Below are 27,922 nucleotides of genomic sequence, written 5' to 3' on the forward strand. Positions count from 1 at the left end.
AGGCCCAGGGAAGTGAAGTGACTTACTCAAGGTCACACAGCAGACAAGTGGCAGCGCCAGAATTAGAACCCAGGTGGTTTTGACTTCTTGCCCCATGCTGAGGGTTGTGTTATGTTCTGAGGCACTTTGGATTCTCCCCTTTCACTTTCATCAGGCTGCTGAAAGCCCTTAAGGAACAAAGCAATAGCGTACAATGTGGGAACTAGCTTGGAAAATCAATCAATCAATCAATCAATCAATCGAATTTATTGAGCACTTACTGTGTGCAGAGCACTGTACTAAGCGCTTGGGAAGTACAAGTTGGCAACACATATAGGTGGTCCCTACCCAACAGTGGGTTCACAGTCTAGAAGGGGGAGACAGAGAACCAAACCAAACATATTAACAAAATAAAATTAATAGAATAGATATGTACAAGTAAAATAAATAAATTAATAGAGTAATAAATATGTACAAACATATATATATATATATATATATATGCAAGTACTGTGGGGAAGGGAAGGAGGTAAGGCGGGGGGATGGAGAGGGCGAGGAGGGGGAGAGGAAGGAGGGGGCTCAGTCTGGGAAGGTCTCCTGGAGGAGGTGAGCTCTCAGTAGGGCCTTGAAGGGAGGAAGAGAGCCAGGCTGGCATAGAGCACGGGTCTGGGTGTCAGAACTATCTAGGTTCTCTACCACTTCCCTACTGAGTGACCCTGGGCAAGTCATTTCACTTCTCTGGGGCCGACTTACCTCTTCTGTAAAATGGGGCCTCAGAAATAGTTCATTCGTTCAATCGTATTTATTGAGTGCTTACTGTGTGCAGAGCACTGTACTAAGCGCTTGGGAAGTACAAGTTGGCAACATATAGAGATGGTCCCTACCCAACAGCGGGCTCACAGTCTAGAAGGGGGGAGACAGACAACAAAACAAAATGTATTAACAAAATAAAATAAATAGAATAGTAAATATGTACAAGTAAAATAGAGTAATAAATCTGTACAAACATATATACAGGTGCTGTGGGGAGGGGAAGGAGGTAGGGTTGGGGGGATGGGGAAGGGGATAAGGGGAAGAGGAAGGAGGTGGCTCAGTGTGGGAAGGCCTCCAGGAGGAGGTAAGCTCTCAGTAGGGATTTGAAGGGAGGAAGAGAGCTAGCTTGGTGGATGTGCGGCAAGAGGGCATTCCAGGCCCGGGGGATGATGTGGGCCAGGGGTTGACGGCGGGACAGGCAAGAACGAGGCACGGTGAGGAGATTAGTGGCAGAGGAGCAGAGGGTGCGGGCTGGGCTGGAGAAGGAGAGAAGGGAGGTGAGGTAGGAGGGGATGAGGTGATGGAAAGCCTTGAAGCCGAGAGTGAGGAGTTTCTGCCTGCTGCGTAGGTTGATTGGTAGCCACTGTAAGCACTTCACAAATACCAAAAACAAAAAAGATCAACTTTGTGACCTTTGGGCCTTTATTAAGCACAGAAGGAAGCTGACCGCTTAAGAATAATAATAATAATAATAATAATAATGGCATTTATTAAGCACTTACTATGTGCAAAGCACTGTTCTAAGCACTGGGGAAGTTACAAGCTGATCAGGTTGCCCCACAGGGGGCTCACAATCTTCATCCCCATTTTACAGATGGGTAACTGAGGCACAGGGAAGTGAAGTGACTGGCCCAAAGTCACACAGCTGACAATTTATGGAGCCGGGATTTGAACGCACGACCTTTGACTCCAAAGCCCATGCTCTTTCCACTGAGCCACGCTGCTTCTCTAATGTCTTGTTCTTAGCATGAGACGTTCATGGCCTTTTTCTAATCAGACTTTAAACAGCTTTCTTCTCTTTCAGGACAATAGTATACTGCTAATTAGTAGGGAAAAAATGGGTTAATTAAAAGATGATTAATAATGGACCTAGAAGCACTATCACCTGTGTTTTCCAAGCAGAATCTAATTAATCCTGACACTCTCACTGCGACTGGTTAAGGAGAAGCCGGGGTGGGGTGGGGGAAATTGGAGTTTGTGGTGATGAGAAGGGCAGAATGGAGGTTCCTCAGGCCCCTGTGGACTGTAAGTTCTTTGGCGGCAGGGAATGTGTATGTTTATTCATATTCATATTCAATCGTATTTATTGAGTGCTTACTGTGTGCAGAGCACTGTACTAAGTGCTTGGGAAATACAAATTGGCAACATATAGAGATGGTCCCCACCCAACAGCGGGCTCACAGTCTAGAAGGGGCAGACAGACAACAAAACAAAACATATTAACAAAGTACAATAAATAGAATAAATATGCACAAATAAAATAGAGTAATAAATATGTACAAACATATATACAGGTGCTGTGGGGAGGGGAAGGAGGTAAGGCGGGGGGAATGGGGAGGGGGATATATGCATATGGTGTATATACATATATATATATATATATATATATATATATATATATATATATATATATACAGTCTTTTAGACTGTGAGCCCACTGTTGGGTAGGGACTGTCTCTATATGTTGCCAACTTGTACTTCCCAAGCGCTTAGTACAGTGCTCTGCACACAGTAAGTGCTCAATAAATGAGATTGATATATATATATATCAATATATGTGATTGATATATATATCAATATATATATATATTGATATATTGATATATATATGTATATCAATCGTATTTATTGATACTATATATATATATACCTATACCTATACCTGATACTGATATACTGATATATTGATATATATATGTATATCAATCGTATTTATTGATGCTATATATGTATACCTATACATATAATAGATTTATTACTCTATTTATTACCTGCACATATTTACTATTTATTTTGTTATGATGGGCATATAGCTATAATTCTATTTGCTCTGACGACTTTGACACTTGTCTACGTGTTTGGTTTTGCTGTCTGTCTCCCCCCTCCAGACTGCGAGCCCGTTGGTGGGTAGGGACCGTCTTTCTATGTTACTGCCTTGTACTTCCCGAGCACTTATCACAGTGCTCTGCACACAGTAGGTGCTCAATAAATACGATTGAATGAATGAATGACTCTAAACGCCATTTCCACTTTTCCCTTCCCCGGAGGCCAGACCAGGCCATCCGCCCCCCGCCCCTCCTCGGTGCCGGGAACTCGCTGACCCTCCTCCCCGCCCTGCAGCAGCATCGATCAATAATCGATCGATCAATCGGTGGGTGGGTCAGTCTCCCACTCGAATCCCCCCCTATATTGAACTCTCCCAAACGCTTAGTACATTGCCTTGGACCCTAAGTGACTTAGTACTGTCCAGAACCTTGGGCCCTAATTGTTAGTCAGTCAATCATATTTGTTAAGCACTTACTGTGTGCAAAACACTGTACTAAGCTCTTGGGAGAGTACGATATAACAATAAACAGACACATTACCTGCCCATAACCAGCTTACAGTCTGTGGGGGACGACAGACGTTAATATAAATAAAGGAATGACAGATATGTGTGTAAGTGTTGTGGGGCTGGGAGCGGGGAGATGATTAAAGGGAACAAGTCAGGATGACACAGAAGGAAGTGCGAGAAGAGGGAAAGAGGGCTTAGTCAGGGAATGCCTCTTGGAGAAGATGGGCTTTCACTAAGGCTTTGAAGGATGGCAGGTAGAGTAATTGTCTATCGGATATGAGGAGCTAGGCCGTTCCAGGCCAGGGGCAGAACGTGGGTGTGATGTCAGCGGTGAGATGGACGAGATTGAAATGCAGTGAAATACAGTGAAAGTTAGCCCTGGAGGAGTGAAGTGTGCAGGCTGGGTTGTAGTAAGAGAGGAGGGGGCAAGGGGATGGAGGGGTTTAAAGCAACGGTGAGGAGTTTCTGTTTGATGCAGAGGTGGATGGGCAACCACTGGAGGTTCTTAAGGAGAAGGGAAATATGGACTGAACATTGTTCGTAGAAAAATGATCCGGGCAGCAGAGTGAAGTATGGACTGGAGTTGGGAGAGACAGGAGGCTGGAGGTCAGCAAGGAGGCTGATGCAGTAATCAATCAATCAATCAATCAATCAATCAATCAATCGTATTTATTGAGCGCTTACTGTGTGCAGAGCACTGTACTAAGCGCTTGGGAAGTACAAGTTGTCAACATATAGAGACAGTCCCTACCCAACAGTGGGCTCACAGTCTAGAAGGGGAAGACAGAGAATAAAACCAAACATACTAACCAAATAAAATAAATAGAATAGATATGTACAAATAAAATAAATAAATAAATAAATAGAGTAATAAATATGTACAAACATATATACATATATACAGGTGCTGCAGGGAAGGGAAAGAGGTAAGATTGCAGTGGGGGATTACCTACCAGTAATCAAGGTAGCTTAGGATAAGTGATTGGATTAATGTGATAGCAGTTTGGATGGAGAGGAAGGGGAGGATTTTAGCGAAGTTGCATAGGCCGGAATGATAGGATTAAGCAATGAATTGAATATGTGGGTTGAATGAGAGAGAGGAGTCAACGGTATTGCCAAGGTTATTGGCCTGTGAGACAGGAAGGATGGTGGTGCCATCTACAGTGATGGGAAAATCAGAGGGAGGACGGGGTTTGGGTGGAAAGATAAGAAGTTCTGTTTTAGATGTGTGAAGTGGGAGCTGAAGATAGGATATCTAAGTAGAGATGTCTTGAAGGCAGGAGGAAATGTGAGACTGCAGAGAAGGGAGAGAGATCAGGGCTGGAGATGGAGATTTGGGAATCATCTGCATAGGGGTGGAAGTTGAATCCATGTGAGAGAATGAGTTCTCCGAGGAAGTGGGTGTAGGTGGAGAATGAAAGAGGACCCAGAACTGAACCTTGAAGGACCCCCACAGTTAGGGGGTGGGAGGAAGAGGAGGAGCCTGAGAAAGAGACAGAAACTGAGTCACCGGAGAGATGGAAGAGAAATGAAAGAGGACTGCGTCGGTGAATGTGGAATGGTGGAATAAGTTCAATGTTGTCAGGGGTTAGAATTAGCCTCTGCTTTATTGATAACTGAAATTTTAACCCCCTTCATCTTCACAAATGGTACTTTTTTTTTGAGTTCTAACTGGGATCTGATAACTATATGGTCTAGTCATTACGGAGTTTCCTTTGGCTCGAAGATGTTTCCGATGGTGGTTCTGTCTCAGCAACAGTGTCTTTCATCCTTGCACAATTTGTTCATGACTACATAGTTGTGCACATTTTCTTGGCTACTGCCTTTTTGGTGAAGAGGGGAAGGATGAGTCCTACTGCCTGTCAGCTGGGTCCTGGAGTTGTGTTGTAGCAGTAGTGAGGGTTTGCACTGAGCCAGGTGCACTCTATCACCTAATGGGCTGCTGATGCCCCGTCTCTGGTGACGGAACAGGCTCTCTCTTAGACCCGAACAGCAGCGGGCATCACCGTGCCCTTCTTCATTTGGGCAGCCTTTGTAAAGTGTGACAGGATCAGAACAGTCTTTACTTTTTCTTGTAAAAACTAGGGAAAAAGCAGAAGTGCAACAGCAACTAAAACATATCTAGTTGTTGCTAGACCATCCCAAGATGGACAAAGGACAGGAATCAATGGGAGATAAGATGGATTTTCCCTCCTCTTGACCATAAGTTCCTTAAGGGTGAGAATTGCGTCCGTTCATTCAATCTTATTTATTGAGCGCTTACTGTGTGCGGAGTAATAATAATAATAATAACAATAATGGCATTTATTGAATGCTTACTACGTGCAAAGCACTGTTCTAAGCACTGAGGAGGTTACAAGGTGATCAGATTGTCCAACGGGGGCCTCCCAGTCTTAATCCCCATTTTACAGGTGAGGTACCTGAGGCACAGAGAAGTTAAGTGACTTGCCCAAAGTCACACAGCTGACAATTGGCGGACCTGGGATTTGAACCCATGACCTCTGACTCCGAAGCCCGTGCTCTTTCCACTGAGCCACGCAGCTTGACTGTACTAAGCACTTGGAAAGTACAATTCAGCAACAAATAGAGACAATCCCTACCCAAAACCGGGCTCACAGTCTACCAATTTTATCATGTTGTACTCTCCCCAGAGTTCAGTACAGTGCTCTGCACACAGCGTGCTGTCTATAAATATCAATAGTTGATTAATGGTTTGAGGAAGCCGGCCGGTATTCCCAAAACAGCGTCAACTACCCCAGACAGATTTGGAAGGCCTCTGTCCAGGAATTATCTGACAGCAAAACCAGCCTGCAAAGCCACCTCTCTATTATTTATTTTATTTTGTTAGTATGTTTGGTTTTGTTCTCTGTCTCCCCCTTTTAGACTGTGAGCCCACTGTTGGGTAGGGACTGTCTCTATATGTTGCCAACTTGTACTTCCCAAGCGCTTAGTACAGTGCTCTGCACAAAGTAAGTGCTCAATAAATATGATTGATTGATTGAAAGGCCCATCTGATGCATGGAGTGTGCATGGTGCATGGAACTGCAGACTGCTCTCATCTTCTCCCAGCATCCGAAAGGGGCCACAGGGAAGTTGGACTTGACCATCATGAGGAGTAAGATGGAAGAAGTTGAAATCCTAATGACAGAAACTTGGCCATACCAGCCAGAAAGTCAGAAGTCCAGGAACGGTTTGGATGTTGTTTTGGGGTGGAAGTCTCTCTACTGATGTCCAAAGGTTTGGCAATCAGAAGGGGAACAGGATGGCGGATGCCACTGAGAGCGTGAAAGAGCCAGAAGGAGAAGGCCAGTTGAAATCGATAAAGTCCAGGCCCTAAAGCAAGCTGGAGTCTTCTCCCTTGATTCCCACATCAGCCAAAATGCCTGGGATAGGGCGCAAACTTTCCCAGAAGCCTTCTCTCCTGATGTAAGTCATGGAAGGTAAAGAAACTTTTCCAAAACTTTCCCAGAAGCCTTCTCACCTGCCTTAAGTCGTGCAAGGTAAAGAAAACCATATCTCATCCTGCTTGCTACCGGGCAAGCTGTGAGAACATCAGAAATTAGTTCTTTTGTGATATTTGTTAAGCACTCAGTGGAAAGAGCACAGGCTTTGGAGTCAGAGGTCATGGGTTCAAATCCCGACTCCGCCAACTGTCAGATGTGTGACTTTGGGCAAGTCACTTCACTTCTCTGGGCCTCGGTTACCTCATCTGTAAAATGAGGATTGACTGTGAACCCCCCGTGGGACAACCTGATCACCTTGTAACCTCCCCAGTGCTTAGATCAGTGCTTGGCACATAGTAAGTGCTTAATAAATGCCATCATCATCATCACTTCCTTGTAATGAGCACTGGGGTAGATCCAAGCTAATCAGGTTGGACACAGTCTATGTTGCACATGGGGCTCACAGTCTTACTCCCCATTTTCCAAATGCGATAACTGAGGCACAGAAAAGTCAAGTAACCTACCCCAGATCACACAACAGACAAGTGGCAGAGGCAGGATTAGAACCCAGGACTTCATGACTCCCAGGCCTGTGAACTATCCACTGGGCCATACTGCTTCTCTAATTGAGAATGAGGTTGGCATTTAATGCCATTCTTCAGTGTTCATTGAAAACCATTTCTCAAGCACTGTTGAAAACTCACCTGTTTTCTCTCATCAGAGTTTAGAAGCAGATAGCGTGGGTCAAACACGATTTTGTGTAACTCTTTCTCCCACGTGGAAAACGCAGACACCTATAGAAAGATATTGAATAGATTTTTTAAAGCAACTGTTGCTCAGTCAGTGCAATAAATACGATTGATTGATTGATTGATTGATTGATTGATTGTCTCCCCCTTCTAGACTGTGAGCCCACTGTTGGGTAGGGACCATCTCTATATGTTGCCAACTTGTACTTCCCAAGTGCTTAGTACAGTGTTCTGCACACAGTAAGCGCTCAATAAATACGATTGAATGAATGAATGAATGCAAACCCAGATTATCAATGGCCAAACAAATTGAGAATAATGTGGGAATTTTCTTAACTCACTAATGCCATTCTTTATAAGTTACATATTTTCAAATTTACTAGGAGAATTATGATTTTAAGGATAAGAAGTTCTTTAATAATAATAATAATAATAACTAACAATAATAATTATGGTATTTGGTAAGCACTTACTATATGCCAGACACTATACTAAGCTCTGGGGTAGATCCAAGCAAACTGGGTTGGACACAGTCCGTGCCCCAGGTGGGGCTCACAATCTCAATCCCTATTTTACAGATGAGGTAACTGAGGTATAGGGAAGTAAAGTGACTTGCCCAAGGTCACACAACAGACAAGTGGCAGAGCCAAATTAGAACCTAAGACCTTCCGACTCCGAGGCCCATGCACTATCCACTAGGTTAGGCTACTTCTCATAGCAGCATTTGCTATGATTTGATTCCACCATTAATCAAATCATCTCATCAATATGTATATATATATCTATATATAATAATTCCTTATTCTATTGAACTCTCCACTACTTCCTTTCTACTACATCTACTATTAATGTACTCTGTTCTCCTAATTCATTTGTACCCTCCCAAGTGAAGTATGGAGTATTCTGATCAATAGATGCTATTGATCAGTTGATAAAAAGCGCCACTATTCATTAGGGTATTTATTAAGTGGTCCCCATAGAACTAATGTGCATCCCTTAAATTATTTATTATGGATTATTTAAACATTTATATTGATATCAGCCTCCCCCTCTAGACAGTAAGTACTGCTTGTTATAGACATTGTACTCTCCCTAACGTATAGTACTGTTTTCTGCACTTGGTGCTTAATAAATACCACTGATTAATTGCAATGTGCCAAATAATAATAATAATGATTGTGGGACTTATTAAGCGCTTATTGTGTGCCAGGCACTGTACTAAGCGCTGGGGTGGATACAAGCAAATCGGGTTGGACACAGTCCCTGTCCCACATGGGGCTCACTATCTTAATCCCCATTTTACAGATGAAGTAACTTAGGCACAGAGAAATGAAGTGACTGGCCCAAGGTCACACAGCAGAAAAGTGGTGGAGTCAGCATTAAAACCCAGATCCTTCTGACTCCCAGTCCGGGTTCTATCCACTAAGTCACGCTGTTTCCTTGGGCTAAGATCACAGAATTGTATAACGACACAAGCAATGACCAGTTAACCCTTTAGAACCCATTCCATTCCTGCAGTTGATATTTTCATTGTCATCTCACCATTCTGACACACACCTGAGAATTCAGAAAACAACTCCACCTTTCTCTCTGTTCTCCCTTTAATCTTCCTTTTCTGCTGCTTTTCTTAAGACATTAGAAAGTCTGCATCTATTCCCTATCAATCAACCGATCGATTGTATTTATTGAGCGCTTTCTATTGCAGAGGAAGGTACTAAGCACTTGAGGGAGTACAATCCAACAGAATTAGCAGACACTTTCCCTGCCCACAACCAGCTTATACAGTTCAATGAAATTAGGTGACACGTTCTCTGCCCACAACAAGCTTATTGCCTAATGGATAGAGCCCAGGCCTGGGAATCGGAAGTCATTCAACCAGATTTATTGAGTGCTTACTATGTGCAGAGCTCCCTACTAAGCACTTAGGAGAATATAATACAACAATGAACAGTCATATTCCTTGCCCACAACGAGATTACATTTTAGAGGGGTTAGATAGACAGCAATACAAATATACTTAATGACAGATCTGTACATAAGTGCTGTGGCTTGGACATGGGAAGAGCAAAGGGAGCAAGTCAGGGAGATGAGGAAGAGAGTGGGAGATGAGGAAAAGAGGGGCTTAGTCAGGGAAGACCTCTTGGAGGAGATGGGCCTTCAATGAGGCTTGAGGAGAAGAGTGACATGTCCTGAATGTTTTTGTGGAAAAACAATCTGGGCAGCAGAGTGAAGTATGGACTGGAGTGGGGAGAAACAGGAGGCAGGGAGGCCAGCAAGGAGGCTGATGCAGTAATCAAGGTGGAACAGAATGAGTGACTGGATTAAAGTGGTAGCGGTTCGGATGGAGAGGAAAGGGCGGATTTTAGTGACGCTGTGAAGGTGGGACCTACAGGATTTGGTGATGTGTTGAATATGTGGGTGGAGAGCACTATACAAAACTGTTGGGAGAGTAAGAAAAATATATAAAAAATAAATTCTGGTATTTGTTAAGTGCTTACTATGTGCTAGGTCCTGTTCTAAATGCTAGGGTAGATACCCGTGGGACAACCTGATCACCTTGTAACCTCCTTAGCACTTAAAACAGTGCTTTGCACACAGTAAGCACTTAATAAATGCTATCATTATTATTATTATTATTATTATTATTACAAGCAAACCGGGTTGAACACAGTCCCTGTCCCAAGTGGGGTTCACAGTCTCAATCTACATTTTCCAGATGAGGTCACTGAGACCCAGAGAATTAAAGTGAGTTGCCCAAGGTCCCGCAGCGGACAAGTGAAGGAGCCAGGATTAGAACCCAGGACCCTCTGACTCCTAGGCTCAGGCTCTATTCACTACGCCATGCTACTTCAATATAACAATACAACAGACACATTCTCTGACAGCAGTGAACTGTGAACACAGGTCTGTAGGGAAGAGAAGGAAGTACCCCAAGGTGCTGAGGTGATGCGGAAGGGCTGAAAGTGCACTAGAGGAATGGAGAAATGAAAGATTAATCAAGGAAGGATTCCTGGAGGAAGCATGCTCATAGTAGGGCTTTGAAGAGGAGAAGAGCAGAGGTATGCTTGTTGGGAAAGGGCAGGCAGGCAGGAAGGGGGTGAACAAGAAGCAAAATAAATCTTCAGAAATAGGAAGGGAGCTGGAAAGGAAGAAAGAGAGGGAGAGAGAGATAGAGAGAGAGAAAGAGAGAGCTCAACTTTATGATTGTGACTGCCTTGATAACTCACAATTTCCTACTTCCATCCAGGGCATACCAAACGTCAGGCAGCTGCAGCCATCAAACCTAATCTGATTTTAAAGTCTATAATGGAATAAAACATCAGAGAATCAGAGGGTTCAGAGCTGTTGTCCAACCTGACAGGGAAAATGGCCCCACGTACTCCGTTTATAATGGTTGGCCACTTCCGTGTGGAGATGAAACTGGTGAAGAAGTGAAGGGCTGGGGACAGGGGGAGGATATGTAATCTCTGAGGAGGGAAGATGCAAGATAAGGGGCAGAGTCAGCTCGTCTCTTGCTCCAATAACCTTCTTTCCATCACTCTCAATCATACACAGTAGGAACAAAGTAGACATCTCCAAGCAAAAGTGGAGAAAATGAAAACGGACTTGTTATGAAAAGAGTCTTGCTATACGTGAGAAGTGGCATGGCCTAGTAGAGTCAGAAGGACCTGGGTTTTAATTCATTCACTCATTCATTCAATCGTATTTATTGAGCGCTTACTGTTTGCAGAGCACTGTACTAAGCGCTTGGGAAGTACAAGTTGGCAACATGTAGAGATGGTCCCTACCCAACAACGGGCTCACAGTCCCAGCTCTGCCCCCTTTCTTGCTTGTTACAGTATTCATTCATACAATTGTATTTGCTAAGCACTTACTGTGTGCAAAGCACTGCATTAAGTGCTTGGGAAAGTACAACACGACAATAAAGAGTGATAATCCTTGCCTACAGAGAAGCTCTCAGTCTGGAGGGCGGGGAGACAGACATCAGTACAAATAAACAGAAATCAATACAAATAAATAAAATGACAAATATATACATAAGTGCTGTGGGGCTGGGAGGGGGGAAAAGCGAAGGGGGCAAGTCAGGGCAATGCAGAAGGGAGTGGGAGGTGAGACAAAGTGGGGCTTAGTCTGAGAAGGCCTATTGGAGGCAGGTCAGACATTAGGCAAGTCACTGCACTTTTTTGTGCCTCAGTTACCTCATCTGTAGAATGGTGTTTAATGGCATTTGTTAAGCACTTACTATGTGCCAGGCACTTTTCTAAGCACTTGGGTGGATACAAACAAATTAGATTGGACAGAGTTCATGTCCCATGTGGGGCTCACAGCCTCAATCTCCATTTTACAGAGGAGGTAACTGAGGCCCAGAAAAGTGAAGTGACTTGCCCAAGTCACACAGCAGACAAGTGAGGGAGCCAGGATTAACACATACGACCTTCTGACTCTCAGGCCTGGGATTTATCCACAATGCGATGGGGCTTTAGATCGTGAGTTCCATGTGGGACAGGGACTGTGCCAAACCTGATTTGTTTGTATCTACCCCAGTGCTTAATACAGTTCCTGGCATATAGTAAGCACTTAAATACTGCAAGTATTATTATTATTATTATCATCATCATCATCATCATCGTTATTATTATTATTATTATTATTATATTATTTGGGTTGGTAGGACCGCAACCAAATCAGAATGTAAATGAGCTTCAGTATTTTGATAGAGTAGATAATAGTGGTTGTAATGATATTTTCTGAACACACACTGCATGCAACATACTGTACTATGTGCTTAGGCAAGTACGACTGAAAGAAGAGACATGTTCACTACCCACAGTAAGCCTCCACTCTGAGTGAATCAGACATAAAAATGGACCCAAATCTCAACAACTAGGCAACAAATAGACACCCCTCAAAGCAAGGAGGCTTCACTGCTCCTCCATTCTAGTAGGTAGACAGGTGTGATATTTGAGACCTTTTTTTGTGGTATTTGTTAAGGACTTACTAGGGGCCTGGCCCTGTACTTAGCGCTGGGGTAGATACAAGCTAATCAGGTTGCCAATTGTCTGCTGTGTGAATTTAGGCAATTCTGTTTATGTTGATGGTATTGATGCCTGTTTACTTATTTTGTTGTCTGTCTCCCCCCTTCTAGACTGTGAGCCCGTTGTTGGGCAGGGATTGTCTCTATCTGTTGCTGAATTGTACTTTCCAAGCACTTAGTACAATGGTCTTAATCCCCATTTTACAGATGAGGTAGCGGAGTCACAGAGAAGTTAAGCAACTTGCCCAAGGTCACACAGCAGACAAATAACGGAGTCGGGATTAGAACCCACGTCCTCTGACTCCTAAACCTATGCTGTTTCCACTGGGCCACGCTGCTTAATAATGTTGGGATTTGTTACAGTCTCAATCCCCATTTTACAGATGACGGAACTGAGGCACAGAGAAGTGAAGCCACTTGCTCAAGGTCATACAGCAGATTACTGGTAGAGCAAGGATTAGAATCCATGACCTCCTGACTGCCAAGTCCATACTGTATTCACTACACCATGCAAAATGGAAGAACAGGAACGAGCTTTTTTGGGGAAAATAACATTGCTGTGCAAATTCAAGATATTCAAGGAAAGTTGGAGGGAATCATTTTTTATAATAAGATGATTCATTTTACTGGAGTTCTCCCTTACAGGCAAATATAATTTGACTTTCTACTACCGATTCTAAAGGTTGATTTAGGGATGGATGATTCTGAAAGAAATATCATGATGCTTCATGACGAAACACATCGCCTGCTTGTCTAGCCATTTCTGTAGCATGGAAATGTCCTAACACATTTGATTTCCTTACAGATCAACCAAAATAATATCTGTCATTAACACTTGGCAATTTGGGGAAAACAGCAGCATAATTCAAATAAATCATTCATGTCGGAACGGTAACTGGACAAAAGGCAAGTTAGCAAGTCTGTGAGTGAAAATGAATGATTTTTCTTTTGTAATAATTACTACATTTAACCACCAATACTGTTTATTGGAGGAAAAAAAGTGATGGATAGCATATTTGCAAACCTTGTTCTGCAAATCAATTGAGATTGTTATTTTGTGGCTAAATATGTTTAAACACGTATATCACCATGCCTCCAAGGGTTACACTATTTGCTTGTCACTGTACCTCTTAAAGGATTTATATTCCTCATTGCATTCATTCTGAATGGGTCAGCAGGATTAGGAAAATTGAGAAGCGGTGCTGGCCTACAGTTAAATCTTTGTTTGGTTTTTATTAATTATCCTACTCCACCTAGAAGCAGAAATTGAATATCCAACACAAATCAAACTAGAGAGTCCTGGAAATCTCATTAGTAGAATCTCTCAGCCATAAAAGTTCAAATGTATTCAAGAGACCAGGCCAATTCAGCCAGCTAGCTAACTCCCAACGTGGCTGCGGAGGAGTTTCCTTCACTGAGCAAAAAACAAAATGGCATTTCTATTATTTTGGTATGTTAGGCCTCTTTATAGCCTCCAAAGTAAAGGGATGAAGAGGTGGAAGGTTTAAAAATTACAGGAACAACTTGTATCATATTTCTATAAAGACAGCAAGCTCCTTGAGAGTGTGGCTCATGTCTGTTTACTGCGCCTTCCCAAGTGCTTAGTACAGTGTTTGGCACAAGGTAAAGACTCAATAAATTTTGTTAATTGATGGATCAATCTAAATCAATCACATTTACTGAGGGCTTGTGGGCTGAGCACTGTACCAAGCATTTGGTGTAGTAAAATACAATAGGGTTGTTAGGCAATGTCCATGCCCACAACAAGCTTATGTTCTGGAAGGGGAAATCCAATCTAGAGGGGGAGACATTCATAGTGGGCAGAGCTCTGTATTAAACACTTGGTCCAATAGAATTAGTAATAATAATAATAATAACGATGGCATTTATTAAGTGTTTACTATGTGCAAAGCACTGTTCTAAGCACTGGGTAGGTTACAAGGTGATCAGGTTATCCCAAGGGGGCCTCACAGTCTTAATCACTATTTTACTGATGAGGTTACTGAGGCATAGAGAAGTGAAGTGCCCTACCCAAGGTCACACAGCTGACAATTGGCGGAGCCAGGATTTGAACCCATGACCTCTGACTCCAAAGGAGTTTACAATCTACCAATCAATTAATAGTACTGATTTAGTATTTATTGTTCATATGGTGCTTTACTGAGCACCTGGGAGAGAATGATAATAATAATAATGGTATTTGTTAAGCGCTTACTATGTGCCAAGCACGGTTCTAAGCGCCGGGGGAGATACAAGGTAATCAGGTTGTCCCACGTGGGGCTCAGAGTCTTAATTCCCATTTTACAGATGAGGGAAGATAGGCACAGAGAAGTTAAGTGACTTGTCCAAAGTTACACAGCTGTACTTCCCAAGCGCTTAGTACAGTGCTCTGCATACAGTAAGTGCTCAACAAATACAATTGAATGAATGACGGGTGTCAGAGCCGGAATTAGAACCCACAACCTCTCACTCCCAAGCCCATGCTCTTTCCACTGAGCCACACCACTTCTCAGAGAACAATGTTTAGTGGAGAGAGCCTGGGCCTGGGAGTTAGAATATCATGGGTTCTAATCCACACTACACTGCTTGTCTGCTGTGTGACCTTGGGCAAGTCACGTGACTTCTCTATGCCTCAGTTACCTCATCTGTAAAATGGGAATTAAGACTGGTGAGCCCCACATGGGACATGGACTTTGTCCAACCTTGTAGCCACCCCAGCCTGGCACATAGTAAGAGCTTAGTAAATACCATAAAATACCTTCTACAACCAGTCATCCCCCTCCGCTCCTCTGGTGCTGCTAACCTTCTCAGTGGGCCTCCATCTCTCCTGTCTTGCCACTGATCCCTGGCCCACGCCCTGGTCCATGCCCTCCCTCCGGCCTGGAATGCTCTCCCTCCTCAAATCCCACAGACAATGACTCTCCCCCATTTCCGAGCCTTATTGAAGGCCCATCTCCTCCAAGAGGCCTTCCCAGACTAAGCCCCACTTTCCCCCATCTCCCATTCCCTCTGCCTCACCCTGACTCTCTGCTCTTTCCAATTCCCAGCCCCACAGCACTCATGCACATGCCTTTTTTATTTATTTGTATTGATGTCTGTCTCTCTAGACTGCAAAGCATGTTGCGGGTAGGGAATGTCACTGTTTATTGTTGTACTGTACTTTCCATAGTGCTTTTACGGTGCTCTGCACACGTAAACATTCAATAAATACGATTGAATGAATGAATTTAAAAAAAAAACAAAATGGAGTTAGTCGATATTATCCCAGGACTCAAGGTGTTTGCAGCAGGGCTGGGAAAGCGAGCAACAAAATTAGAGCATAAACATTGGAATAGGGGCCCAGGTTTTATTGGGGAGGTGAAGAGAAGAAAGCTGAATCAACAATAATAATAATAATAATAATGGCATTTATTAAGTGCTTACTATGTGCAAAGCACTGTTCTAAGCGCTGGGGAGGTTACAAGATCAATCAATCAATCGTATTTATTGAGCGCTTACTGTGTGCAGAGCACTGTACAAGATGACCAGGTTGTCCCACGGGGGGCTCACAGTCTTCAACCCCATTTTACAGATGTGGTAACTGAGGCCCAGAGAAGTGAAGTGACTTGCCCAAAGTCACACAGCTGACAATTGGCAGAGGCTGGATTTGAGCCCATGACCTCTGACTCCAAAGCCCGTGCTCTTTCCACTGAGCCATGCTCCTTCTCTAAAAAATGATCATAACAATGATAATAACAATAATAATAATGATTATTGTTCTTGTTAAACACTTCCTTTGTGCTAAGCACTATTCTAGGCACTAGGGTAGATACAGGTTAATCAGGTTGGACACAGTCCCTGTCCCACATGCAGCTCACAGTCTTAATCTCCGTTTTACAAATGAGGTCACTGAGGCCCAGAGAATTGAAGTGATGTGCCCAAGATCCCACAGCAGGCATGTGGCAGAGCCAGGATTAGAACCCAGATCCTTCTGACTCCCAGGTCTGGGCTCGATCCTCTGCCGCTAATCTCCTCACCGTACCTCATTCTCGCCTGTCCCGCCATCGACCCCCGCCCCACGTCATCCCCCGGGCCTGGAATGCCCTCCCTCTGCCCCTCCGCCAAGCTCGCTCTCTTCCTCCCTTCAAGGCCCTACTGAGAGCTCACCTCCTCCAGGAGGCCTTCCCAGACTGAGCCCCTTCCTTCCTCTCCCCCTCGTCCCCCTCTCCATCCCCCCCACCTTACCTCCTTCCCTTCCCCACAGCACCTGTATATATGTATATATGTTTGTACATATTTATTACTCTATTTATTTATTTATTTATTTATTTTACTTGTACATATCTATTCTATTTATTTTGTTTTGTTAGTATGTTTGGTTTTGTTCTCTGTCTCCCCCTTTTAGACTGTGAGCTCACTGTTGGGTAGGGACTGTCTCTATATGTTGCCAACTTGTACTTCCCAAGCGCTTAGTACAGTGCTCTGCACACAGTAAGCACTCAATAAATATGATTGATTGATTGATTGATTGATCCACTAAGGGACGTCAGTGCCCACTGCCTGTCATCAATCATCATCATCATCATCAATCGTATTTATTGAGCGCTTACTGTGTGCAGAGCACTGTACTAAGCGCTTGGGAAGTACAAATTGGCAACATATAGAGACAGTCCCTACCCAACAGTTGGCTCACAGTCTAAATCAATCAGCTAATCGTATTTGTAAAGTGCTTACAATAGAACAACTAAGTCTTGTGCCCATGTAAGGGGCCGGGAGGATGGGGGACCAGGGAGTGCCGCGGTTGCCCTCCCCACCCTACTGTGCCCAAGTGCGAATGCCAGCCATGACTTCACCTCACTGCTCTCCTACTTCAGCCCATCCCGCACACTCTAGTACCAGCTTCTTCACTGGGCCCAATCTCGTCCGTCTCGCCACCAACCCCTTTTCTCCATCCTCCCCAATCCTGGAACTCCCTCTCTCTCCATAACTACCAGACCACCCCTCTCTCCACCTTCAAAGCCTTCAACTCCGCTCTCTCATTCACCCCTCACATACAGTCCATCACCAAAACCTGCTGGTCTCACCTCCACAACATTGCCAAGATCCGCCCTTTCCTCTCCATCCAAACCACTACCCTGCTCGTTCAAGCTCTCATCCTATCCCGACTGGATTACCGCATCAGCCTCCTCTCTGATTTCCCATCCTCCTGTCTCTCCCCACTTCAGTCTATAGTTCATGCTGCTGCCTGGATCATCTTTGTGCAGAAACACTCTGGGAATGTTACTCCCCTCCTCAAAAATCTCCAGTGGCTGCCAGTCAACCTACGCATCAAGCAAAAACTCCTCACTCTCGGCTTCAAGGCTGTGCATCACCTCGCCCCCTCCTACCTCACCTCCTTCTCTCCTTCTCCAGCCCAGCCTGCACCCTCTGCTCCTCTGCTGCTAACCTCCTCACCATGCCTCATTCTCACCTGTCCCGCCATCGACCCCCGGCCCACGTCCTCCCCCTGGCCCAGAATGCCCTCCCTCCACACATCCTCCAAGCTAACTCTCTTCCTCCCTTCAAAGCCCTACTGAGAGCTTACCTCCTCCAAGAGGCCCTCCCAGCCTGAGCCCCCTTTTTCCTCTCCTCCTGCCCATTCCCCCACCCTACCTCCTTCCCCTTCCCCACGGCACCTGTACATATGTTTGTACTCATTATTACTCATTATTTGAGTATTATTATTTGACTATTATTTATTACTCATTATTTTACTTGTACATATTTACTATTCTATTTATTTTATTAATGATATGCATTTAGCTTTAATTTTATTTGTTCTGACGACTTGACACCTGTCCACATGTTTTGTTTTGTTGTCTGTCTCCCCCTTCTAGACTGTGAGCCCGTTGCTGGGTAGGGACTGTCTCTATATGTTGCCAACTTGTACTTTCCAACCGCTTGGTACAGTGCTCTGCACACAGTAAGTGCTGAATAAATACGATTGAATGAATGAATGAATGAACGACCCACAAGAGGCCTTTCCTGATTTAGCCCTCTATTCCCCTGCTCCCTCTCCCTTCCATGTCATTGAATCGTATTTATTATGCGCTTCAATCTGTGACCTTTGAACACTTGATATGCATCACACCCTGAGCCCCATAGCACTTATGTACACACCTTTAAATTATATATTATGTATTTGTAATAATAATAATAATAATAACAGTACTTGTTAAGCACTTACTATGTGCCAAGCACTGTTCTAAGCCATGGGGTAGATACAAGGTAAGCAGGTTGTACCAGATGGGGCTCACAGACTTAATCCCCATTTTACAAATGAGGTAACTAAAGCACAGAGAAGTCAATTGACTTATCCAAAGTCACACAGCTGACAAGTGGCAGAGGTGGAATTAGGACCCATGACCTCTGACTCCCAAGCCTGGGCTCGTTCCACTAAGCCACGCTGTTTCTGTCTCTTCTCCCCATCTAGGGAAGACTGTAAGCTCCTTTTAGGCAGAGGACATAGCTACCAGCTCTGTTGTACTGTACTCTTCCAGTCACTTAGTACATTAGAACCCATGCCCTTGTAACTCCAAGGCCTGTACTCTATCCACTATGCCATGCTGCTTCTGTAATTCACAGTGCAGAACTCACTCAGTGGAAAGAGCATGGGTTTGGGAGACAGAAGTCATGAGTTCTAATCCTGACTTCACCACTTGTTAGCTGTGTGACTTCTGGAAAATCACTTAACTTCTCTGTGCCTCAGTTACCTCATCAATAAAATGAGGATCAAGACTGTGAGCTCCATGTGGGACAACCTGATTACCTTGTAACCTCTCCAGCACTTAGAACTTGCAACCTCCCCACTGCTTAGAACAGTGCTTTGCACACAGTGCTTAACAAATACCATCATTATCATTTTTATTATTGTATCCCCCCCAGGACTTAGAACAGTGCTTGGCACACAGTAAGAGCTTAACAAATGCCATTATCATTATTATTATTATTATTATTATTATTATTATTAATAATAATAATAATAATAAATCCCTTTTCAAGCCCTTCCCAGAAAGCAGCATACCAAATTTATAACCCCAAACTAGGGATTTAAGTGCTTATTTCAGTGCTCTGCACACTATAAGCACTCAATAAAAAGATTGAATGAATAATAATAATAAAAATAATAATAAAAAATAATAATAATAATAATAATAATGGTATTTATTAAGTTCTTACTGTGGGCCACTGTACTAACACAGGGGTGTATACAAGCAACTCAGTTCAGACACAGTCCCTGTTCCATGTGGGTCTCACAAACTCAATCCTCATTTTACAGATGTGATAACTGAGACCCAGAGAAGTGAGGTGACTTACCCAAGGTCATACAGCAGACAAAAATAATAATAATAGCACAGTGGTATTTGTTAGTCATTTACTATGTGCCAAGCACTGTTCTAAGTGCTGGAGGGATACATGGTAAATCAGGTTGTCCCACATGGGGCTCGCAGTCTTCATTCCCATTTTACAGATGAGGGAACTGAGGCACAGAGAAGTTAAGTGACTTTCCCAAGGTCACACAGCTGATAAGTGGCAGAGCCGGGACTAGAACCACGACCTCTGACTCCCAAGCCCGGGCTCTTTCCACTGAGCCACCGTGCTCTATCCGCTATGAGATCCTGCTTCTCTAAGAATGATTGAATGAATACAAGTGCGATTGGCTTAACTCTTATTTTGCGGGGGGTGAAATTCAGACCAGACCCTTCCAGCTCATAATTCCCTCTTTGTGGCTTCATCTTTTCATGCAATGATTCATTGTGCGGCATCAGATTTCACAATAAAGAGTCAGGAACGCTGTCCCTGAGAAAGGAGCTTGTCCTCTAGCTAACATGTAAACGACTGTTCTATTTGCCAGAAATCCTGGGAGCGGCATTAAATATCCTCCCGGGAGGCAGGCGGTGCGGTGTTCTTACCCCTCTTTCCAGAAGCATATCGCGGAAACGTGCTAGCCTTTCTTCCAGAGGAAACATGAGCTGGCAGGGGGGGTTTGTCTCAGCTTTCTCTTCTGCTCCGAGCGGATCCTGCTGATCATCCGGAGAGCCTTCCAGCCTTTAACAACACGAGACGGGAATGTTTAATTGGCCCATCCAGGCCACGATTGTTTTATTTACCACTTCCTGAAGGCACCTTTAAAAGACAGATGCTTCACAGAGTCACCAGGCCCCTAGAAATAATAGAAAGAAAATCTTCTATCTTCCCCTGACCCCCATTCCCCAATTCCCTCTCCCTTCTGTGTCTTCCTTGCATTTGGATTAGCCCCTTTTCCCCCCATCCCTCAGCCCTGTAGTACTTATGTATATATCCATAATTCATTTATTTATCTATCAATCATTGGTGATTGGGCACTTAATGTGGGCAGAATACCTTTCTAAGCACTGGGAAAGCACTATACAACAGAATTAGCAGTCATGTTCCCTGCCCACAGCAAGCTTCCAGTCTAGAGGGGGAAAACAGTCGATACATCATCATCAATCATATTTATTGAGCGCTTACTATGTGCAGAGCACTGTACTAAGCGCTTAGGAAGTACAAATTATGATGATGATGGCATTTATTGAGCGCTTACTATGTGCACAGCACTGTTCTAAGCGCTGGGAAGGTTACAAGGTGATAGGGTTGTCCCATGGGGGGGCTCACAGTCTTAATCCCCATTTTACAGATGAGGTAACTGAGGCTCAGAGAAGTTAAGTGACTTCCCCAAGGTCACACAGCCGACATGTGGTGGAGCTGGGATTCGAACCCATGACCTCTGATTCCAAAGCCCGGGCTCTTTCCACTGAGCCACACTGCTTCCCATGATACATGATACATGTGTGTAAACATACGTTTACATCAATGTCTGCCTTCCCCTCTAGACTGGAAGCTTGCTGTGGGCAGGGAAATTGACTACCAACTCTTGAGAAGCAGCGTGGCTCAGTGGAAAGAGCACGGGCTTGGGAGTCAGAGGTCATGGGCTCTAATCCCGGATCCACCACTTGTCAGCTGTGTGACTTTGGGCAAGTCACTTAATTTCTCTGGGCCTCGGTTCCCTCATCTGTAAAATGGGGACTAAGACTGTGAGCCCCACGTGGGGCAACCTGATCACCTCGTATCCTCCCCAGTGCTAAGAACAGTGCCCATTTTCCTGATGAGATGAGGGAATTGAGGCCCAGAGAAGTGAAGTGACTTGCCCGAAGTCACACAGCTGATAAGTGGCGGAGCCAGGATTAGAACCCATGACCTCTGACTCCCAAGCCCGGGCTCTTTCCACTGAGCCACACTGCTTCTCCCACGACAGCACTTCTGCACCACCTATTTAAATATGAACGAACCTCTCACCCAGTGTAGCTCTTATCCACAAATCTTTCTACTCCATTTCTAGACTGTGAGCCTGCTGTTGGGTAGGGACCGTCTCTATATGTTGTCAACTTGTACTTCCCAAGCGCTTGGTACAGTGCTCTGCACACAGTAAGCACTCAATAAATACGATTGAATGAATGAATGAATGAATGAATGTTGGGTAGGGACCGTCTCTATATGTTGCCACTTATACTTCCCAAGCACTTAGTACAGTGCTCTGCACACAGTAAGCACTCAATAAATACGATTGAATGAATGAATGTTCTGTACATAGTAAGTGCTTAACAAATGCCATCATTATTATTATTGTTATTATGGGATTTTATTCTCCCAAGCCCCTAGTATAGTGCTTTGCCCGTGGTAATCGATACGACTGATCGATTAAATCAGGAAGCTGACCCAGATTAATTCCCAATACTCCTAGCTTTCTCAACCCAACATCTGTGCACTGATGAATTTTCACACATCTTCACCAATCGATCACGCATATATTTTGAGTGCCTCCTGACTGCAGAGAATTGTACACCACTTCGGAACATGAAATAGAGTTAGCAATAATAATAATAATAATAATAATAATTATAGAATTTGTTAACTGCTTACTGTGGGCCAGACACTGTACTAAGCACTGGGGTGGATACAAGCAAATCAGGTTGGCAACAGTCCCTGTTCCGCATAGGAATCACAGTCTTATTCCCTCTTTTACAGATGTGGTAACTGATAAACTGAGAAGTGAAGTGACTTGCCTAATGTCACACAGCAGACAAGTGGTTGAGTCAGGATTAGAACCCATGACCTTCTGACTCCCAGGCCTGTGCTCTATCCACTAAGCCACCTTGCTTCTATCTGAAAATGAATTACAAAGCCTTTTACAGGCAGGTTAAGAGATCCCCAGTGAAAATATTTATGGTGAAGAGCTCAGATGATAATACCATCGTGAACTTATTTACTTAAGGTTACAAAACAGGAAATGTGCCTGTCATATTCTCCCCAGTGCTTAGTACAGTGCTCTGCACACAGTAAGCACTCAATAAATATGATTGATTGACTGAATAAATGAATATCATGTGAATTTACACAGCATTGCCAAGATTGCTATACAGACCCATACCACCTTGCAGAAATGGATCCATAAATTCTACTTATACATCAACTATCTCAGAAGGATAAATTATATGCCTTTTCTTGTTAAGCAGAAATGTGGAGTTTTGAAAAAAGGAATTCTCATTTGGGTTTTAATAATAATCATAATAATGGCATTTATTAAGTGCTTACTATGTGCAAAACACTGTTCTAAGCGCTGGAGGGGGATACAAGGTGATCAGGTTGTCCCACGTGGGTTTCACAGCCTTAATACTCATTTTACAGATGACATAACTGAGGCACAGAGAAGTTAAGTGATTTGCCCAAAGTCACATACATGACAAGTGGCAGAGCCAGGATTAGAACCCATGACCTCTAGATCCCAAGCCCATTCTCTTTCCACTGAGCCACGTTGCTTAGTGTCATCGTTTAAAATAATTGAAATGTAATTAAGATCTTTTGCAATACATTTTTATTAGTTAAAAGTAAAGTTACAAGTGGAATGATGGTATTTGTTAAGCACTTACTATGTGACAAGCGCTGTTCTAAGCAGTGGGGTAGATACAAGCAAATCAGGTTGGCTGCAGTCCATGCCCCACGTGGGGCTCACAATCTTAATCCCCATTTTACAGTTGAGGTAACTGAGGCCCAGAGAAGTGAAATGACTTGCCCAAGGTCACACAGCAGACAGGTGCTGGAGATGGAATTAGAAACCAGGTCCTTCAGACTCCCAAGCTTGTGCTCTATCCTCTAGGCCACGCTGCTAAAAATCAGAGCATAGCGCTGAATGATTTGTACAAGTGAAATGAGATTAATTGCAAACTGTTAAATTCATCAATAAATCTAGATTTGGTGCTTACCCAAAATACTTATTTTAGAATCATTGGACCCAGTGAAAGATACAAATATTAGTTTAATTGTAGGTTAAGAGGCTAAAACAATCAGTATATAAATATATACATATATATATATATGTATTACAATATTATATACATTGATTTTCTCTCCGTTAACGGTTCCTAAGTAACAAAATATTTTGTTTCCTGGATGATATACAAAAGCTAAACAAAATATACTTTATATTGATTATCCCACAAAGTTTAGACTCAACTCCTAGAAGCAGACAAATGGGCGTAGCATAATGGAGCCCTATTGAGAGCTCACCTCCTCCAGGAGGCCTTCCCAGACTGAGCCCCCTCCTTCCTCTCCCCCTCCCCATCCTCCCCACATTACCTCCTTCCCCTCCCCACAGCCCCTGTATATATGTTTGTACAGATTTGTTAGTCTATTTATTTTACTTTTACATATTTACTATTCTATTCTATTTATTTTATTTTGTTAATATGTTTTGTTCTGTTGTCTGTCTCCCCCTTCTAGACTGTGAGCCCGCTGTTGGGTAGGGACCGTTTCTATGTGTTGCCAACTTGTACTTTCCAAGCGCTTAGTACAGTGCTCTGCACACGGTAAGCACTCAATAAATACGATTGAATGAATGAATGAATGAATGAATGAATAAATGGAAAGAACACAGTGTTGGAAGTCAGGATAGCTGAGTTAAATCTGTTGCTGAGTTGTACTTTCCAAATGCTTAGTACAGTCCTCTGCACACAGTAAGTGCTCAATAAATACGATTGAATGAATGAATAAATGAATCCAAGTTCTGTCCTCTTGCCTGCTGTGTGACCTTGGGCAAGTTGCTTAACCCCTCTTGTTTTCTGTTTCCTCAACATTAAAATCGGTATTCATCCATTATTATTTATTGAGCGCTTACTGGCTTAGTGGATAGAATACAGGCCTGGGAATCAGAAGGTCATGGGTTCTAATCCCAGCTCTGCCACCTGTGTGCTGTGTGACCTTTGGCCAGTCACTTCACTTCTCTGGGCTTCAGTTACCTCCTCTGTAACCTGGGGATTAAGAGTGTGAGCCCCATGTAGGCCAGGGACTGTGTCCTACGTAACTTGTATCTACTCCAGTGCTTAGAACAGTGCTCGGCACAAAGTAAGTACTTGAGAATTACCATAATCATTATTGTTGTATGCAGGGCACTGTACGAATAAGATTCTTCCTTTCTCTACTTGCGCTGAGCTGTACTTGTGCTATGAACCTTGTGGGATAAGAACTGTATGTAATCTGCTATGTTTCCATCTACCTCAGCACTTAGCACAGCGACTGACACATAGAATGTGCTTAGTAAATACAATAGTAAATAGTACTATTTAGTACTATATTTTATTTTATTTTATTTATATTTTATTTTACTATAGTAAAATAGTAAAGACAATGATTACTTCTTCACCCAAGGAGAATTAAGGTAATGGAATTTGCTACAAGAAGAAACAATGCCAGATGGAAATTTTCAGCTAGTTGAAGAGAGGTTTGTTTCAATCCCTGGAGGACTAGTCCTTGTAGAGAAAGTTGCAGACAAAAAGGGAATAAGTTAAACACACTTCAAGGTCCATCCTCCAACGTCAAGATGGCTCTCTCACGCTGCATTTTGCTTTTGTTAATGGTTCTTGTTAGTGCGTAATGTGAAGTTAGGCACTGTTTGAAGAGCCAGAGTAGAAACAAGTTAATCAGGCAGGATATAGTCTCTGTCCTACATGGGGCTCACTGTCCAAGTAGGAGGGAGAACAGGCAATGAATTCCCATTTTACAGTTGAGGAAACTGAGGCATGGACAAGTGAAATGACCTGCCTAAGGTCACCCAGGAGGCAAGTGGCAGTCAGGATTAGAACTCAGGTCCCCTGGCTCCTAGCCCCATGCCTGATAGTAATAATAATAATAATGGCATTTATTAAGTGCTTACTATGTGCAAAGCACTGTTCTAAGAGCTGGGGAGGTTACAAGGTGATCAGGTTGTCCCACGTGGGGTTCACAGTCTTAATCCCCATTTTACAGATGAGGTAACTGAGGCACAGAGAAGTGAAGTGACTTCCCCAATCAATCAATCAATCAATCAATCAATCAATCGTATTTATTGAGTGCTTACTATGTGCCGAGCACTGTACTAAGCACTTGGGAAGTACAAATTGGCAACATAAGAGACAGTCCCTACCCAACAGTGGGCTCACAGTCTAAAAGGGGGAGACAGAGAACAAAACCAAACATACTAACAAAATAAAATAAATAGAATAGATATGTACAAGTAAAATAAATAAATAAATAAATAGAATAATAAATATGTACAAACATATATACATATATACAGGTGCTGTGGGGAAGGAAGCCACGCTGCTTCTCTAATCCACTGGGCCTGATCCACTGGGCCACCCTGTTGTTGTTTTTTTATAGTATTTGCTAAGTGTTTACTGTGTACCTGGCACTGTACTAAGTGCTTGGATAGATTCCCATCTCACAAGCCTGTAACCTTGGTGTCATCCTCGACTCCGCTCTCTCATTCATCCCACACATTCAATCTGTCACCAAATCCTGTCGATTCTCACCTTCACAACATCGCCAAGGTCTGCCCTTTCCCCTCCAAACAAATTGCTACCACGTTAGGACAATCGCTCCTCCTATTCTGACTGGATTACTGCATCAGCCTCCTTTCTGATCTCCCAACCTCCTGCATCTCCCCACTTCAGTCTATACTTAACTCCGCTGCCTGGATTATCTTTCCACAAAAATGCTCTGGGCATGTCACCCCCCCTTCCTCCTCAAAAATCTCCAGTAGTTGCCCATCCACCTCCGTGTCCAACAAAAACTCCACACTATTGACTTTAAAGCTGTCCATTCCCTCCTACCTCACCTCCCTTCTTTCCTTCTCCAGCCCAGCCTGCACCCTCTGCTCCTCTGCTGCTGCTAACCTCCTCACTGGGCCTCGTTCTCATCTGTCCCGCCATCGACCCCCGGCCCACGTCCTACCACTGGCCTGGAATGCCTTCCCTCCTCAAATCCACCAAACGACCACTCTTCCCCCTTTCAAAGCCCTACTGAAGGTGCACCTCTTCCAAGAGGCCTTCCCAGACTAAGACTAGCTTTTCCTCAACTTCCCCTCCCTTCCACATCACCATGATTCACTCCCTTTGCTCTTCCCCCCGCCCCACCCCACGGCACTTATGTATCTATGTATATATCTATAACTCTATTTATATGGAGGTCTGTTTATTGGTACTGATGTCTGTTTATTTGTACTGATGTTTGTCTCCCCACCTCTAGACTATGAGCCAGGTGTGGGCAGGGATTGTCTCTATTGCTGTACTGTATAATAATAATAATAATAATAATAATAATAGCATTTATTAAGCGCTTACTATGTGCAAAGCACTGTTCTAAGCACTGATTACAAGGCGAACAGGTTGTCCCAGGGGGAGCTCACAGTCTTTATCCCCATTTTACAGATGAGGTCACTGAGGCACAGAGAAGTGAAAGGACTTGCCCAAAGTCACACAGCTGGCACTTGGCAGAGCCGGGATTTGAACCCCTGATCTCTGACTCCAAAGCCCGTGTCCTTTCCACTGAGCCACGCTGCTTCTCTACTTTCCAAGCACTTAGTACAGTGCTCTGAACACAGTAAGTGCTCAATAAATACGATTGTAAGAATGAATGAATCAATATTCATTCATTCATTCAATCAGTCGTATTTATTGAGCACTTACTGTGTGCAGAGCACTGTACTAAGCGCTTGGTAAGTACAAGTTGGCAACATATAGAGACGGTCCCTACCCAACAGCAGGCTCACAGTCTAGAAGTGGGAGACAGACAACGAAACAAAACATATTAACAAAATAAAATAAATAGAATAGTAAATACGTACAAGCAAAATAAACAGAGTAAAAAATATGTACAAACATATATACGGGTGCTATGGGGAGGGGAAGGAGGTAAGGCGGGGAGGGATGGGGAGGGGGTGGAGGGGGAGAGGAAGAAGGGGGCTCAGTCTGGGAAGGCCTCCTGAAGGATATGAGCT

The 27,922-nt window shown here is 43.6% G+C and overlaps 1 protein-coding gene across 1 annotated transcript in view; it reads right to left on the bottom strand.

The window, feature by feature from the left end:
• Positions 1-27,922, bottom strand: part of TCERG1L (transcription elongation regulator 1 like) — a 295,127-nt gene that overhangs the window by 14,840 nt on the left and 252,365 nt on the right. The window contains exons 10-11 of the mRNA XM_038743981.1: positions 20,505-20,640; positions 7,494-7,583 (exon numbers count right to left, since the gene is read on the bottom strand). Of these exons, the coding sequence (XP_038599909.1) occupies positions 7,494-7,583; positions 20,505-20,640 (226 nt within the window). The remainder of the gene's footprint in view (positions 1-7,493; positions 7,584-20,504; positions 20,641-27,922) is intronic.

The sequence above is a fragment of the Tachyglossus aculeatus genome, chromosome 3 (assembly GCF_015852505.1).
Source record: "Tachyglossus aculeatus isolate mTacAcu1 chromosome 3, mTacAcu1.pri, whole genome shotgun sequence".
NCBI classification, from domain to species: Eukaryota; Metazoa; Chordata; class Mammalia; order Monotremata; family Tachyglossidae; genus Tachyglossus; species Tachyglossus aculeatus.